At 41.1% G+C, this 18813-nt stretch overlaps 1 protein-coding gene across 1 annotated transcript in view; it reads left to right on the top strand.

The window, feature by feature from the left end:
- stc (nuclear transcription factor, X-box binding stc) overlaps positions 1 to 7203 on the top strand; it is a 33568-nt gene extending 26365 nt beyond the window's left edge. The window contains exons 11-13 of the mRNA XM_080284375.1: positions 668 to 820; positions 4824 to 4921; positions 6932 to 7203. Coding sequence (XP_080140501.1) covers positions 668 to 820; positions 4824 to 4921; positions 6932 to 7043 — 363 coding nt within the window. The 3' untranslated portion in view covers positions 7044 to 7203. The remainder of the gene's footprint in view (positions 1 to 667; positions 821 to 4823; positions 4922 to 6931) is intronic.
- Positions 7204 to 18813: the final 11610 nt, after the last annotated feature.

The following is an 18813-nucleotide window of genomic DNA, read 5'->3' as shown; positions in this document are numbered from 1 at the left end:
GTGGCGATAGTGTGGTTGGCAGTGGTGGTAGTAAGATGACTTAGATGGTGGTGGTGAAAGGTGATGACAGGATGACTAAGGTGGTGGTGGTGAAAGGTGATGACAGGATGACTAAGGTGGTGGTGGTGAAAGGTGATGATAGGATGACTGAGCATGAGATGGGAAGATGGTGTGGAAGAGTAAATAATTGAGGAAGGTGGGACATGTTAGGAGAGAGTAGTGATTAGATAGGAAAAGGCTGATGGCATTTTTGTTATGACCAGGCTTGAAGAGCTTTCAAACTGGTATTGATATGGACATGCTGGAAGTGTTAGGAAGAATTCCCTTGAGATGGCTTGGCCATGTAGAGAATGGAGAGTGAGACTGACTGGGTGAGTGCATATGAGTGAGGCAAAGGAGGAGACTGAGAATGAGATGGAGAGGTATATGAATGAGAGTGATGTGAGCTTGAGGGAAGGCAGCTTGATGGCAGAGGAAAGGGTGACTTAAAAGTGCTTTGTTAATGGCCATTCCCTCTGGGATTACAGTAAGGCATCTTACTATAAATAGGTTGATAGATGTTGATGATGATTGGAGCTCTTCATATTACAACCTCATTTTAGTGTTATATACTGGTAGCTGTTTGATGTGTCATGCATCCCTCAGTGTAAGCCTGTATCTCCTACAGTCGAAGCAGAAAAGCTGCATCCATTCCTTCCCATCAATGAACCGAGAGAAGCGGCACTTTGTACACGAGTATTGTGAACACTTTGGCTGTAAGAGCGAGTCTTATGATGAAGAGCCAAACAAAAATGTGGTAGCAACAGCCGTGAAGGGGATGGTGAGTACTTCTTTGCTTTTATTTATGCAACCTTCATGTTAAGACATTTTGTTCCTATTCATCCGTGGAAAAAAAAATGAGAATGACAGTGATAATACTGTACGACAGACAGTTCATGTTACAAGTCTCCAACATGTTCCAAAATGTCAAAAAAATTTCCATTCATCTAATACTGTGAATTGGGGTAATCCGACAAATAAGTTTCATAGAGATTAGGAAACTTTTAATTGGCAATGTATCTGTTGTGTTTTGTTTACATAAGTGTAAAGAAAAAAACATCATTAAGAGTGGCAGTTAATGAGGACTTGTATTGTCTAGAACTTCTGGTGATGGAAATTAGCTTATTGTCGCTGTTGGTTAATCCTGATCTGTCTGAGCAAGCAGGTCTGTCAACCACAGGTAAGCAGCTGCATCTGTGGGACCATCCTACAGGTGCAGTGCAGTTCTATATTTACAGTACACCATGTATGAATCCAGCATCCCTACGTGGACGACAGTGTCTCATCGGGATTGAACAAGGGTCTTTGATACAGTGAGGTGTAGGGAAATAAGAGGAGGTTTGGGTCTCCTGTGCCATCAAATGTAAGCTCTTCATTAGCTGGCATATGAATATGACTAATCTGGTGTCATTTTATCTTGCCAAACTAATTAAAGCACATCTTACTATTACAGTGCACTTATGAAACATACAGCCATTTCTGGGTGCCCAAGATGATGATCATGATGATTTTATCTGGGTCATTTTTGTGGGTTTGCAGTTGATAGTTCTTTCTCTTTCATGTTTTCTCATTCATTGGTTTCTGAACCCAGTCTCACCACACCCGTATGTGGGGAAAAGCGGTTAGGATGATAATGGCATAGGAAGAAGAGGTGATGTTGATGATGATAACAGTGATGATGGCAATGATGTTGATGATCATGGCATGGGGAGAGAAGAGGTGATGCTGATGATGTTGATGATGATAACAGTGATGATGGCAATGATGTTGATGATCATGGCATGGGGAGAGAAGAGGTGATGATGATGATGTTGATGATGATAACAGTGATGATGGCAATGATGTTGATGATCATGGCATGGGGAGAGAAGAGGTGGTGATGATGATGTTGATGATGATAACAGTGATGATGGCAATGATGTTGATGATCATGGCATGGGGAGAGAAGAGGTGGTGATGATGATGTTGATGATGATAACAGTGATGATGGCAATGATGTTGATGATCATGGCATGGGGAGAGAAGAGGTGATGATGATGATGTTGATGATGATAACAGTGATGATGGCAATGATGTTGATGATCATGGCATGGGGAGAGAAGAGGTGATGATGATGATGTTGATGATGATAACAGTGATGATGGCAATGATGTTGATGATCATGGCATGGGGAGAGAAGAGGTGATGATGATGATGTTGATGATGATAACAGTGATGATGGCAATGATGTTGATGATCATGGCATGGGGAGAGAAGAGGTGGTGATGATGGTGGTCCATCCATCCATCATCCAGTCCTATGTTGCCCCATGGGGAACGTTGGAACCCAGGGCTAGGTATAGGAAAAAAGAGATTATGATGATGATGGTGATGATGATCTGTCTGTCTCTCCATAGGCAGACACCTCAGTCCTGTAAGGGGTGGCCATGACAAATTGCCTCATGTTGCCCTGTCCCCAGCCATTTCACTGCACTCCCCCCAGCTCACATCTCCCTTTCTCATATGCCTCTTCACTCCATCTCATCCTCTGTCTCTCCCTCCCTCTTCCCTCCACCTCACTCACATACACTCTCCTCATTAGTCTCTCACTTTCCATCCTCGCCACGTGGCAAAGCCACTTCAGTGTATTTCTCCTAATCTTTCCGTCACTTCCACACCCACACCACAATGTTCCTTCACTTCCTCATTTGTCAGTCTGTTTCTCCATGTAACTCAACATGCTTCTGCTGTCATGCTTGACTTGTGTCCATCCAACAAGGTCCAAGCTTCGCTTCCATACATCAGAGTTGGTATCACAATACTATGATGCAACGTCATTATTGTTTCCTTGCTCACTTCCCCATTCCTTATCACTGCCTTCAAAGAACCAGCAGCCTTACTTCCCTGCTGTACAGTTTCATGTACGTCATCCTTTCAACTTCCATCATTACTTATCACACTACCCAAGTACTTAAATGCACTCATACTGTATTTTCCATTTTCATCACAATCTAACCCCACTGTGTATTCAGTGGCATTTCTCACAGAGACCACAACTTTGCTCTTCCCAACATTCACCTTTAGATTCTGTTTCTAACATGCTCTCCCAAACTCATTCACCAAGTCTTGTAGTTCCCTTTTGTCTTCACTTAACATGCAGTATCATCTTCAAACATCAGAATGGGAAGTTTCCAGATGCCATCCTCTCTCATTAGGGCTGTTCCAACATCCACTGCCCTACCTTGTATCTCTTTTATAACTCCATCCACATACAGACTGAACAACCATGAAGACATGACGCATCCTTGTTTTAGGCCAACATTCAGATAAAAAAATTCACTCGGTTCACCATCGACATGCATTGCAGCCATAGCTTCCTCACACATACTCTTCGTGGCACTCAGCAACTTCCCACTTACACCATATATTCATAATATTTCCACATTCCTTGTTTATCCACTTCGTCATATGCTTTCTCCAGATCCATGAAGGCCACATACAACTTCTTTCCCTTTTCTAGAAACTTTTCCACTAAAGACAATAGGATGAGAATCTGATCTTCACAACTTCTTCCCTTCCTAAAACCTCCCAGTTCTTCAACTGATTCCTCTGTTATTTCCCAAACTCTGTCAATAAGTATCCTACCATATGCATTTCCCATTACACTGAGAAGACAAATGCCCTTATAATTACCACACACATCTTTTTCTGCTTTTCCTTTGTACAGGGTAATAATTATACCTGACTTCCAATCCTCCGGGATTCTACCTTCCACCCAGGCCAATCTGCACGTCTTCCATTTCCACTCGACTACTGTACTGCCTCTCCTCCATGCTTCAGCATTTCACCACACACTCCATCAATCCCTGGGGCTTTCTCCATTTTGATTTTCTTCATTCCTACCATTACTTCCATCAAACTGATCTCTTCCTCCCTTCTCATCTCCCTCCTCCTCCCAGGCATTCCCCAGTCACTTACGCTTGCATGACTTTCATTTTCAGCGTTTAACAGTTCCTTAAGGTGTTCTCTCCATCTGTTCACTTTTTCTCCCTTCTCCACCATCAATCTGCCATTTTTATCTTTCGCTCCTCTACTACCTTCTTCGTGACTCTTTCTAGCTCTCTTTACCTCCTTCCAGAACATTTTCTTACATTCCCTCCACTTTATACTCAAATTCCTTCCAAATTCCTCATTCACTCTCTTCTCACTCTTACTAACCTTTGCACCTCTTCTTCATTACATACAGCAAACCCTCGATATAACGAACCCTTTTATAGCGAACATCAGATATAACGACCCACCATTCCAGAGCAAACTTCTGCCGGATATAGTGACCTTTGGTCACTATATCCGGCGGAAGTTTGCTCCCTGGCATGGTAAGTGTACTGTAACAGTACTACATTACATTATAGACATTGTATTTATATGTACAACATCATACGGGATGGTATTTACTGTACATGTACTGTATAACTACATAAATCATTGAATTCTCCATGGAAACTTCATAGAGTAAGTTGTGGTTGCTCTTGTAGGACCAAACGACTCCACGGATATAGCAACATTGGGTCGGTAATCCCTCAGTTAATGATGACCATCGGATATAGCAAACTTTCGGATATAACAACCCACCCCTCGCCCCAGTTAGTTCATTATATCAAGGGTTTACTGTATAACTCTCTATTCCATCTCTCATCTTCCTCCATGCTCCTGCTTCCCATCCACCCACTGTATGATGATGTTGGAAAAAAGAGACTATGATGATGATAGTGCTGATAATGTTAACTTTATTGGTGTACATTGCAGTGCTACTTGCCACCAGTGAGTGTGTTAGAGCAGTTGCAGCGAGAGCAGGGTCAGAGGAAGGTCCCTGCACCAGTCTGGTCTCGCAAATCATCAGCCATGTAAGTTACCATTCTTGTTGGTTGTGGTTTAGCTTCATGCTCCTCTAGATATGAACCTGATAGACTGTAGGCTGAAATTCCCCTCCTCCTGCAATTAACCATTCTTCTTTCGGCAGATAGGGAGGGAGTTGAGGGACGTTTGTATGACTGGCCATTGGAGCCACGTGGATATGTTGGTGCCACTATGTTGAGGCATTCCTTTTCATTGCAGTGAAAAAATTTGTGTGTGTAGTAGACATGGTATTTCATATATTTTTCATGTCATTCCCCATGTGTTGCAGGGATGGCCTAATCAGCATTACCAGTATCTGCCCTGGATCATCATCTGTTTCCAATATCCCCTTCTGTGCCTTTTAGTGTCAGCTTCTTTGTGTCTACTGATTGTGTGTTTGATTAATAATTTCTGGAAGCATTGTAAATGGCAGCACTCCTCACACCAGCAGGCTGAGCTTGGAGCTGTCCACACTGCATTTATTATAGGAGGGTGAATTTATAGACCATCCTGTATACAGTATTCATCCATTCATCCATCATCTAATCCTGTTTTGCCTCATGAGAAGCATAGGAGCCTGAGGCTAGGTAAGTTGGTCCTGACATTTAAGATGAGAGTGACCAGCCTCACTTATCCCTGAGTGGCATTACATGAGCACTAAATCCCAACCAACCCTTGGATATAAACCTACATAGGCTTAGTCCAATTGGAGTGCCTTAATTACCCACTAAACCACCAGGTGCCATAATTTGGTTATATGATTACCACCCAGCATAGTACGGGGTAAATAGTTTCCTGATGTACAGGAAGCCATTTGGCTTGTCACTCAGTGTAGAGTCACCCATAGGCAGAAGGAAGAGGAAAGAATGAAGGAAAGAAAGACAGAAGAGGCAGTGCAAAGTCCGCAGATGGAAGAGGAATGAATGAAGGAACGAAAGACAGAAGAGGAAGGAAGGAAGAGAGAAAAGGGTAGACACCCAAAGCAGCACTACATCAATTTCCTGTAGCCCAGAAAACCATTTACCATACAGTGAAAGCTCAGTTATCCATGTTCAGAACCTCCGGGTTTCAGCATATCCGGACCGTGACCAAATGATACAGTGGTATGGTAATACATAAAATTATCAGTATTATAGCTCCCATTTAAACAGTGAACAACTGGTTGCTAGCAAATGAGCCACGTGTAAGCAGGAGTGAGTCTATCCCCGACCCACGCCTCCTGCTCACGACCTGCCTTGTCTGACTGGGTCACACGTGTGTGCAACCTTCACCATGGCAAGCACCTGTTGTTCCTCCTGCTGATCCACTGCTATGGCTGTGGATTATTTTTATGTTTGTGATGCTGGTGATGCCCTTCACCATCATATCCATGACACCACCACCAACAAAGAGGAAGAGGACTATCCTGATGCTGCAGCAGAAACTGGAAATGATCAAGAAACTTGAATCAAGTTGGAGTATCACCCACTGTGTAGAGTTTTACGGGATTGGCAGGCAAACTGTTTCGGACAATTGAAAGTCCAAAGCTAAACTCGTGGAATTCTCTGGTAAGATAGCTATTGACTGTAAAGTAAGTGGGTCTTTGTCTGCCAGAAAAAACATGAAAATTGCAGTGGATGATGTTGTGTTTTGTTTCCACCAGATTAATCATGATTTCAAACTATTTGGGCATCCTTCACACTGTATAGCCCAGATAATTGGGCTGTCAGAGTACTTCCTTGAGCAGTAATCATATAACCTAATACTGTAGGTGTCTGGTGGTCTAGTGGGTTAAGGCATTCCAGCCAGATATGGCCTAAAAGGTTTTACATCCAAGGGGTACTTTGGGTTTATTGCCTGCAGAATTCCAATCAGGAGGTGGCTGGTCAGTTGCTTTAAAGGTCAGGACTAAGCAGCCTAGTGTCATACTCCTGTACTGCTAATGGGAGAGTAAAGGAGTGGATGGTGATGATGGTATTGATGATGATGATATATTTATACATTATATTGGCATCTATAGTGTTTTTTATAATTTACAGTGAAAGCAGTCAAGGAATGCAGAAATTAGAGAAGACTCGGGCTGTGAAGAAGGAACCTTCTCCTGCTGCCTCCAAGTCTCCCCCTATTGATTACTTTGACTTTGAAAATTAATGTTGAGCATATTCTGATAGTCTGGTGAGTTAAAGTGTTCCTACCAGATGATGTCCATGAGGCTTTATATCTGAGGGATGGGTGTGGTTTATTGCCCACATAATGCCACTCATGGGTCATCAAGGCTGGTCACTTTTGTTTTAAATATAGGGACAGAATAGCTTAGCCTTGGGCTACATTACTCCTGTAGAGCGAGAGAGAGAGAGAGAGAAAGATTGGATAGAATAAATTAAGAATAAATCAATTTTGAGTAATTTCTTGTACTTTTTTCTTTTTAGACTCCCCCCCCCCCTTCTCATACAGTCTGTTTTCACCCATCTTAAGGCCATGTTCCATGTAGCATTGGAGTTCTTAGTACCATTTTTTTAATGATTAATTTGGTTTATTAAATCTTATTATTCTCACATAGGAATTTTGTGTTGTTTCAATGTGGGTATACGGTATTTTGTATGATTAACATACAAGAGGATATTGAAGTGCTATTGACAAAATGAACTGCCGAGCAGTGGTTGTTATGAAATGTGCACAGCAACTTAAAATATGACTATTAAGATTTGTTGGTAAGTAGAAAATGAGAACCGTGAGAAAGAAATATTTGATTTTAATGAGATATTTCTGAACCCTCTTTGTACATGTGCACTGCATTGTTGATGTTGTGGCCCCAAGCTTATGTTGACATGAGTCCAGTGAATTTCAGGTCAGAGTTGCCCTTCTGCATTCCACCATCGTCTGTTTGAGGGGTAGTGAGGGAGTTGAAAGGTATTTATGTAGCTGGGCATTGAAGCTGCATTTTTATATCAGTGTCACCACATGAAAGCATCTTTCCTGAACCATCAGGTAGGGTAGGAAGCAGAGACAGAGAGAGAGCACAGAAGACATTGTGTGTAAGAGTTCCCATACCTGTGTTCTTTCTATTTTTGGATCCAACCTCACCCAATCTCTTGGATGGGAATAGGGGCTTTTATGACAATATTATTATTATCATCATCATTATTATTATTTTTATTATTATTATTATTATTATTATTATTTATGATGATGATGATTGATGATGATGATGATGATAATGATGATGAATGAATGAATTAATTAATTAATAATTGTTATTTAGATATTAATGCCTGCCATCACTTACCTAACGTAGTGCCACCTTCAGGTATCTCTATATTCAGCGACAGGCCAAATGGTTTCATGTAGTTGCATTGGATGATATTCATTCATTTATAAAGGCTGCAACATGCTTGCATGCATCAGCCTTGGTCACCTAGTGGCGACTCTCCATGCTGCTCAGTCACTAGCAGCCTCCCTATTCAGTCCCTTATCCCTGAGGTCACACTCTGTGACCGTATCCCTGGTCAGTTTTGGTCTGCCTCTTGCAACCCTACCCCCAACATTCACACTTACTCACTTTCTGCGCCGAGTTGCCATCCCCCATCCTCTCGACATGCCCAAACCATCGCAATCTACCTCTCCTCATCACAGCACCAAAACACTCTAGTCCCATCCTTCCTCTTAACTCTTCCATCATAAACCTAGCCCCCCCCAGGCCTCATATTCAAGGACACACTGCCCATCCACCTAATCATTGTCATTTCCGTACATTTGAGCCTGGGAATATCTTCTTTCCCTACTGCCCAGGTCTTGCTACCCTACGGCTTTACACTCCTGACACATGCTGCATACAAAGATCCCTTAGCACAGAGGGAGACCTACTCATTATAAGGAGAGGCAACAGCTCCCTAAACTTCTTCCAACCACTCCCTACTCTAGCCATAGAGCTAGCTTCAGCCCCACATCATGTCTCCCAAGAAACAAAACCCTTCATGTACCCAAATAGATGCCTGATGGTCTAGTGGGTTAAGGCACTACAAACAGATGTGTCCCAGAAGAGTACTGTATACATCTCTTATTGCTCACATAATATCACATGGTAATGAAAGAATATATGATATATAGTTATTATTAGTAGTAGTAGCAGTATTGCCATATTATTGTGTATTACTGAGAAGGTGTAAGAACTGTACTGATGCCTGTGATGTAAATGAATGATTTGTTCTCTTTGAAACACCAGATATTGAATGATTATTGAAACAGAACCTCTTGACTTCCAGATTGGAGTATACAGCGTGTCCACAAACTGTTGCAAAACTAATTGCATGTAAGTGGCTTAACATGTTTATAAGATGCTCTTAGTTACCTCTTGAACAAAACCTCAGAAACTATTATTTCATAAGAAGATTGCATTTCGGTATGCCTACTGTTTCTTTCCAGTGAGGTAATTTTATATCATCCATGCCTTCTTCAGACAGTTTCATCTGTCCATCCATCATTCAATCCAGTATTGTCCCATCAGGAGCATAGTGGGCCAGAACTAGGCTACTCAATCCAAACATTTAAGATGAGTGACCAGTTGCTTTCCCTTGAGGCATTCATTTAGTTTAAAGTGATAATCAGGTTGTGATAAGATTATGGAATCCCTTCAGTTCAAGAAGTCTAAAGATGAATAAAATTGTCCTGAGGTAGGAAATAAAAATAAATTTGTGTCATTACATTGAAGAGCTAAACCATTTACATATACTGTAGTAAAATTTTTAAAAACCATCAGGACTTTATAGACACTCTGTATATCTTCCAGTTAACATTTGGCATCCATATAGTTAGAAATATTGATAGAATACAGATAATATGGGCATATAACTTTTTAATTGTTGTGATACTCAAACAGGCATTCTAATCCACTATAGTTCAGTTGCTCCTCTACTGTGAGCTTAACTGGTTCCAAGAGTTGGTTAATAACTCAAGAAATCTGTGCATTGAAATTTACTACCACGTGAGGCTTAATATGTAATTATAATTGGTGAACACTATGAAAACAGGTAGAAACTGAAATACCATTGTTGTACCAAATGCTTCATGTAAATTATTGAATTATATTAAAAACTTTAGCATTTTACTGGTAGGTGAGTGCACTCGCCATCCACTCACTCGATATAGTGCTGCTGTCGGGTGTCTGCCCTTTCCTCTTCTTCCTTCTTTCCTTCCATCCTCTTCTGTCTTTGCTTCATTCTTTCCTCATCCTTCTGCCTATGGGTGACTTTACACTCCCTCTTTTATCTTTCTTTCCTTCGTTCTTTCCTCTTCCTATGGGTGATGCTGAGTGACAAGCCAAATAGTTTCCTGTACACCAGAAAACCATTTACTATGCTGGGTAGTAACCATATAACCAAATTATGGTGCCTGGTGGTTTAGTGGGTAATTACAGCTTTTCAGTCAGCTTGAGCTGGTGAAGGTTTATATCCAAGGGGTGGTTGGGGTTTATTGCCCATGTAATGCCACTCAGGGATGAGTGAAACTGGTCACTCTCATCCTAAATTTCAGGACCAAATTGCCTAGCCCCAGGGATCTACTCTCCTCACAGGGCAACGTAGGATTGGATGATGGATGGATCAGTAGTTCTAGACAGTGTTTTGTAGACTTTATTGAAAAAGTAATTTGACAAATGCTTCCCTTAAAAAAAAGAAAATCGAAAGTTTGTAACTCAAAGAGTTCACTAGGGGAGGAAATGTATCAGAGCATTTACAAAGATATTACTGAGTTGGTAACCATATAACCAAATCATGGCGCCTGATGGTTTAGGTGTCAGAACATGACCCTGAGTATCCAAGTGTTCATGTTTCACTACCTGGTTTTGGCCTGTATTCTCTGCAGCGTAGGAGGCTTTGAGTGAATTATCTTGCAAGTTACACCATATTGATATGCATTTTACTTATATTTTTCTCATACTGGCATACTGTAAATTCCATATGGTAATCACCATACAAAAGAATGTATTTTGTTGTTTATGTAACCCCAGACTCATCTGAATGTGAACCTAGTGGCCTGCAGGCTGAAGTTGCCCTTCTCCCACTGTCCACCATCCTCCTTTCAGGGGATAGAGAGAGAGAGTTGAGGGGAGTTTTTATACCCAGGCAGCAGAGACATCCAATTAATTCAGTGCCACCATGTGAAGGCATCCATCTTCACCACCAGAAATGTATTCAGGTACCAGGTATAGGAATAACAGTTAAGGAAGAGGTGGTAGAGTTCCTTCTGAACTGGCCAGAATACTAAGCCTTGACATGAATTTGTGACATTATCAAACAGGGACCATATTGGCTGGGTAACTCCTACAACTGTATTTCAGTAGTTGATTATTTCTCATCTTCAATGTCAGGACCAACTTGCCTAGCCCCAGGCTCCTACACTCCTCATGGGGCAACACAGGATTGGATGATGATGATGATGATGGAACTGGGCTACTCCCACAACTTAGTTGTTGTACACTGAAATTCACTGAACCATATTTACAACTCTCCCAATTACTAGTCAAATTTGCACTTCAGTTTACAATACGTGGCTATCAACTGAGCTGAAAGATGGTTCGTAATCTCCATCAGTATAATTTATAGTAACCTCAAAAATTTTGTAACACCCTTTTCTGAGCAGTTTATTTTTGCCTCTTAACATCTGTTAATCCTCTCAAACAATCACCTCAAGAAGTCTGTGCTGCCAGATGTTCAGTGAAAATGGATTAATCCAGTATGAAATAAATATTCTTTACTTTCATCATGTCATGTCAGTAAATTAAATACATGATTTTTCTTGCTGAGAATTATGTCAAATGAGGCAGTTATATATTAGGAGGTAAGACTTTAAGTATTGTGAAGAGTATGTATGATGGTGCTAAGGCTGCAGTGCTTGTGGATGGTGAACTGAGTGAATTTTTCTCTTTGAAGTTTGGGTTGAAACAGGGATGTGTCATGTCTCCAAGGTTGTTCAATCTGTACATGGATGGGGTAATAAAAGAGGTAAAAGGTAGGGGAGTGGATGTTGGAGTGGCCTTAGTGAGAGAGGGTAGTGTTTGGAAACTCACTTTTCTGTTGTTTGCAGATGATACTGTGTTGTTAAGTGAAGACAAAGGGGAACTGCAAGGCTTGGTGGATGAGTTTGGGAGAGTGTGTAAGAAACAGAATCTAAAGGTGAATGTAGGGAAGAGTAAAGCGATGGTCTTTGATAGAGGTGAAGTCAGTGAATGTACAGTGAGGTTGGATGGGGAGGAAATGGAAAATGTGAGTATGTTTAAGTACTTGGGTAGTGTGATGAGTAAGGATGGAGGTTTGGAGGGTGAAGTGCTTGAAAGGGTACAGCAGGGAAGAAAGGTTGCTGGTTCCTTGAAAGCAGTGATAAGAAACAGGGAGGTGAGCATGGAAATGAAAAAGTTACTACATGACAGTATTGTTATACCAACTCTAACGTATGGAAGTGAAGCTTGGACGTTGTTGGAAGGACACAAGTCAAGAGTGAGAGCAGTGGAAATGAGTTATTTAAGAGGAGCCTGTCGAGTCACATGGAGAAACAGGCTGACAAATGAGGATATAAAGGAGCGTTGTGGTGTGGATGTGGATGTGACAGGAAGTGTTAGGAGGAACACACTGACGTGTTTGGCTATGTGGAGAGGATGTAGGGTGAGAGACTGACGAGGAGAGTGTATGTGAGTGAGGTGGAGGGGGGGAGAGGGAGGGGGAGGCCTAGGATGAGATGGAAGGATGGAGTGGAGAGGTATATAAGAGAGGGGGATGTGAGTAGGGAGCAGGGCAATGAAATGGCCGGGGACAGGGCGATGTGGAGGGGATTTGTTTGTGGCCACCCCGTACGGGATTAAGGCGTCCAGCAATAGATAGATAGATATAACACTGAGATACATATTCCAGGGATGAATTTGTAGTGTATTACTCTGCACAGCACAGTCCCGTGTTCCTGAAATATATGTATCCCATGTATTTTCAGCACAAAAGATCCCATAGCCTGGAGGGAGAGCTCTTTCAGTGTTGGAAGAGGCAACAACTCTCTGAACTTCCTCCAGCCACTCCTTATCCTAGCCACTGAGCTAGGTCCAGTCCCACCTCTAGCTATGCATATTACATTGATTTTTAAAATACATTTGGTATAAGTTAACATACAAGAGACTATCAAGTTGTAATAGAATGTATCACTAAGTGAGAGATTTATTTATGTAAAATGTCATAAGAGGTCACCAAGAGGTGACTGGAAGATTTTCAGTCACATAATTTTGTTAAGGGAAGTACGTTAGTCATCTCCTTTTAAGTACTGAGTTACAGTAGCTTAAACTCAGGCCCCAGCACCTTAAAGAGGGTACTGTGGGATTGACTGTTACCATTTCCATATCTCAGAGTTTCCATACATTGCTTAGAAATGAAGGTCTAAGGATAACATACTGTGCATAACATACAGTATATTTGGCTATAGTGAGTGGCGATGCCTATGAGGTGGTGTCACGATTCTGGGGACTTAAATGGCGAGAAAATGAAGAGTGGCAAAATTAGATGAGTGTAGTATTGGTTAGTTCAGTAAAATGCTGAGGAGGAAGTACTACAAAGCCTCCTAAGCCAAGCTTGAATTACACTAAGCCATAACTCACCCACACACCTGCCCATATTCCCTCACTTTCAGCTGCACCACCTGTAGTATAATTCTGATTGGAAATGACTGCAAATCAGAGCAAGTGAGTATGGGTAGGTGTGAGGTATAGCTGGTTGTGATTTTAATTTTGAATGGATTACTGAAGACAGCCTGTTACCCCAGGCAGTGAGTCACAAAACTCCTTCCATCATTCATTCAGTAAGATGGCTGTTCCAGGAATATAAGAGAATGTTATTGGGTCATACACAGGGTGTCCCAGGAAACATGAGATACTTCAAGAGGTTATTTTGGGGGTAATTTTGAGTTTTAAAAATGTAGTGTCAATATGGGTCCCATTGTCGTCCATTATAGAGCTGCAGGTAGTGTGTTTAAGGCTGAAGTATAAGAGATGAATGTTGCCCCGTAGGCCCGTCGGTAATTGTAGCTACAGTGGTTGAGAAGTGGACCCATGTTGATATAACTTTGCTGCTGAAAATAGCCTAAGAATTACCTCCTGAAGTTTCTCACATACTGTACTTCCTTGGACACCCTGTTAATTTTAATATTCAGATTTATTACAACATTTTCCTGTTGTGTATTTAAGTTTGCAATAAAAAATATTCTTTCTAATATGCTCAGTGGGTAGGATGGGCAGCAGAAAAGTATAATCAAATCTATTTTTATATAGATTTTAAAATTCATACAGATTCAGATTTAGAGTGAAAAAACTTTAGTAATTTGCAAAAAAATGTTGTAATGATAATCACTTGCATATTACAGTACTGTTTTGATAAATCCATAGCATCCATTACATTATACTTTGTCACACCTTGTTCAGTACATTCCTTGACAGTAATAAAATTTGTAACATGGGCATTATAATGTAGGAAGTTATTTACATTTGTTTAAGGAAATGTCTCTGTGCTTTGAAGATTATTTATCCTTTGCCTATACTCCAACCTCTGATGCTGCGGGTGTCTGCAGTCCCCCCCCCCTTTTTTTTTTTTTTTTTTTTTTTTTTTTTTTTCATGTAATGATGTACCATCAAGATGCATTTTTTTCCCACTGTAGTATGTATAGAAAAACCTGCATCCCAGTGTTTTAAGCCAATCACATTCAGTAATTTTTTGTAAGCCCAGGAGGACTAATATACAAGATAATTTTTTTTCTTTTTCCTGTATGAAAGATTAACTTTTTTTCTTGTCTTTCCAGTCTAATAAGTATGGAAAAAATTGCATCTCAGGGTATGAAGCCAGTTACATACAGTAAGTTTTTGTAAACCCAGCAGGGCTAACCATTGTATATTATTATGGGGGCTGGGAATGATGTTCCAGACTTGGGGGCAGGTCCAGAATATTTTTGAGGCGTTGCTCATATATCTTTCCAAGGTACTGATGATTTGGTTCCCTCTTTCTCTTGGTCAGCCAAGGTTGAGTTGTATAATATTTGTGTTGGAGAAACAAACACTGTACTGATAGCCAGCAAAAGATGCAATCTGTGTATGGTAGGTAAAAAATGTATACCAATGTAATGTGATAGACCAATGGTTATCTCCCCCGGCAGCATGGACAGTATCCGTGGTTCTGCCCATGAGTCTGGTATAAGCTCAGTTACTGGGTCAGCGCTGATTGTGATACATGAAGTGTAGTGTGATGGATGAATTAATTTTCAGTTTACTGTATTATTCACTGTTGGGTTTGCTTCATATAACAATAAATAGAATAATTCATCTTATATGAATATTGGGCCTCTTGGGCCCGACTGCAGATGTGCCAGATATCACTTGTTATCTAGTTATTGGTATTATTCTAAAACAGTAAAGACAAACCTTCCTTATATTTTCGCAAGATTAGCTTTCTTTTATTTCTTCAACACCATAAGTTAAGTTTGAAGGGTGAGCAAGTTATGAGAAACATTAAAAATTGTGTGTGTGTATATATATACAGTAAATATATATATATATATATATATATATATATATATATATATATATATATATACTAAAAAATTGGTTCTTAAAGGTCTTTTGTAAGTTTTTTTTTTTTTTTTTTTTTTTTTGTCTCCATCTCTCTCTCTCTCTCTCTCTCTCTCTGCTGGAAGAATTCCTGTTATAAAAGGCAAATTGGACTTCATATATGGTTTGCTCTACATACAAAGTGTATTATTTCTTGCCTGCTCATTGGTCCAGCAGTGTTGAAGCGTAGCAAGTATACAATGGAGTGAGAGGGATGAAGGCAACAAGCTTAAAGACAGCCCCCTCACCTACTTGCACTAACCTGCCATGGCCCCCTTAAAATCCTGCCAGGCCTCCTTTAGGGTCATGGCTCCCAGTTTGAGAACCAGTGCACTAGACTTTTCTACCACTAAACATACTTCCTTTCTTTCTCTTCCACTAAACCTCTTACTTCAGGGGAAAAAAAAAAAATCAATATCCAGCAAATCAGCCAAAGGAATGGGAGTTGAGCAATCTCACACACAATCTAACAAAAAACAGAAGCACAAACCTCCTGCACACTTTAATCTCCTACTTCCCTTCATCACTTGCCCCTCCATCCTCTTCCCTACACCCTTCTATCTAGGTAGGTCATAGCTAGCCAGTTATAGCTTACCATTCTTGTTCCCATTCCTGTTGCAAAAGAATAGTAGTAGTAGAGTAGCATTATTATTATTATTATTATTATTACTATTACTATTACTATTATTATTATTAGCAGCAGCAACAGCATCATCAGCAGCAGCAGTAGTAGTTGTATTAGCTGCAGCAGCAGTGGTAGTTGCAGTAGTAGTAGTAGTAGCAGCAGTAGCAGCAGAGGTGGTAGTAGTAGTAGTAGTGGTAGTTGCAGTAGTAGTAGTAGTGGTAGTTGCAGTAGTAGTAGTAGTAGTAGTAGTAGCAGCAGCAGCAGCAGCAGCAACAGTAGCAGCAGCATTAGTAGTAATAACTGTAGTTGTAGTAGCAGCAGCAACAGTAGTGGTAGGGTAGTACGGGCCACCACCAGATGAATTAATTGGGCATACGGGATGTCCTGTAATGGAGAGGTTAAAAGTCCCTGCCACACTGAATAAAACCATCTGAAGGAATCATATGTACATAATGAAAAGCACGTAATTGAACTGCGGGTGTCAGGACCTAGAGCGGTGGCGTCTTCATCATGGGTCCACCCCCAGAGGCTGTCGAAGCGGAGGAGGACAGCACGGGGACCAAAGCACCACAAACCCCCCTGGCCCCTCACAGGGTTGGATGACTCCATCTCTGATGCCTGTCCAGGATGCAACAGAGCGTCCCATACTATTAAGCACATTATGGAAGACTGCATTGCACACAATCGTTGGTGTCAACAACACAACATACATTCCTTGAGAGCTCTGTGGGAAAGCCCGGTCACAGCCATGGCCTTTCTTAGAGACTAGGGGCTGTTTGGCCATACTGCCTAGGGAACTACTACTATTACTGCGGGTGTCAGCATTACGTATATTATGCCTTACTATGCTCCTGTATGCCAATGATATTCTTAGTTTTCATGTCGACGTAGTATGCATCAGTAATTAACGCACAAGAGGACATAGCTTATAGATGTCGATCTACCTTTCTATTGCCAGACAGCATAATCCCGTAAGGGGTGGCCATTTGACTTTGAGTTATTTGTTTTACAGGGAGGAGCACTAACCCTTCACCAACCCACTTGTACTGTGCAGAATTAATCACCGAGGAAGAGGTGTTACGTCTTCAAAGCCATTTAGAATATATAGTCTGACCCCTTAATCTCCTAAGAGGTGGCGACAAATAAACTGTCTTCATGTCATCCTGTCGCTTTGCAACCAGCCTGTGTTTTCTCCTCACACATCTCCCCTTCCCCACCCCTGCACATATTTCTTCATCCATATCATTCTCAGTCTCCCAGCCAGTCCTTCATTCTCAGTCCTCTCCACATGGCCAAACCATCTAAGAGTATGGTAATTATTTAGCAGAAGTCACAACTGGAATTCATGTAGTTTGAAGTTTTTTCAGTTTATCACCATTAGCTGACACTATTCTTCTGTGACACTTCTGTTGCCGATTGACTCCTTCCCCTTGTGGTCATTATCTCCCCTAGGAGTCAGTAATGACTCCAGGGGTCATTTGCGATGGAAGTGTGTCAGCAAATTACAATTTCTTTTGCTGTAAGAAACTCTCCACTGAGCCCGTGAATCCAGCCGGGTGTCCTAGCATGTTTCTTGCGTGGCTACGTGAGGTGGACATCATATATGTGCTCTATAACCAAATTTTTGTTCCAAATTTGCCCCAAATTTATCTAGCCTTCTTTCAAATTTCCCCATTTTTTTTAGATGCTTTTGACAATTTCTGGTAAATCATTGCCCATTTCCACAATTTTACATGGAAATGAATATTTTTTTACATTCAATCTTGATCTTGTATTGAAGATTTTCTCAGGATTGCCAGGTCTTGTTGAATTTTCCTCCCTTTACCGGAACATCCTTTCGCAACAGTCCCTGTCATACTTTCCACCCAAGATTTTGTACATTTCAGCCATATTCCCACGTGATCCTCTGTAAGGCAATGTTGGTAGATTTAATATTCTCAGCCTATTTTCATATGGTAATTCACTCATCATAGCAGCTTGGTAGCCTGCATTGCACACACTCTACTGCCTTATAATATCACCAGATTTAGCCTTGATACTCTGGATCCTCATTTAAAGGGAAATAACAGAAGTAAGCTGGAGAACAGGGAGGTTTTAGGAAGGGAATTAAGAGATTATGTACAGTAGATCAAATATTCATTCCTTAAGTCCTTAGTGGAAAAATTTCTAGAAAAGGGAAAGAAGTTGTATGCGGCCTTCATGGATTTAGTGAAAGCGTATGACAGTGGATAGACAAGGAATGTGGAAGATGTTAAGAATATATGGAGTAAATGAGAAGTTGAATGTCGTGAATATGTACAAGGGTGCCAAGGCTGCAGTGCATACGAGTGTGAATTTTTCAGTCTGAATGTTGGATTGAAACGAATGTGTCATCTTCATGGTTGTTCAATCTGTATATGGATGGGGTTATAAGAGATACAAAGTAGGGCAGTGGATGTCTGAGCAACCCTAACAAGAGGGCAGCATTTGGAAATTCTCTACTGTTGTCTGCAGATGATACTGTATTGTTAAGTGAAAATGAAGGGAAACTGCTGTCCCTGGTGGTCGGGGAAGCCATCAAGAGTGGGCTGTGGCGTCGGCCTCCGTTGGGGTCCGTCAGATGAGGCCTCTCAGGGACCAGCTGTAGTGAGAAGAGCCCCGTGGTGGTCACGGGGCCTCTCCAGTAGTCATCT

The sequence above is a fragment of the Coenobita brevimanus genome, chromosome 101, assembly GCF_032717465.1.
Source record: "Coenobita brevimanus isolate Jiangsu-jjx chromosome 101, ASM3271746v2, whole genome shotgun sequence".
NCBI classification, from domain to species: domain Eukaryota; kingdom Metazoa; phylum Arthropoda; class Malacostraca; order Decapoda; family Coenobitidae; genus Coenobita; species Coenobita brevimanus.
This window is presented reverse-complemented; position numbering and strand designations above follow the sequence as displayed.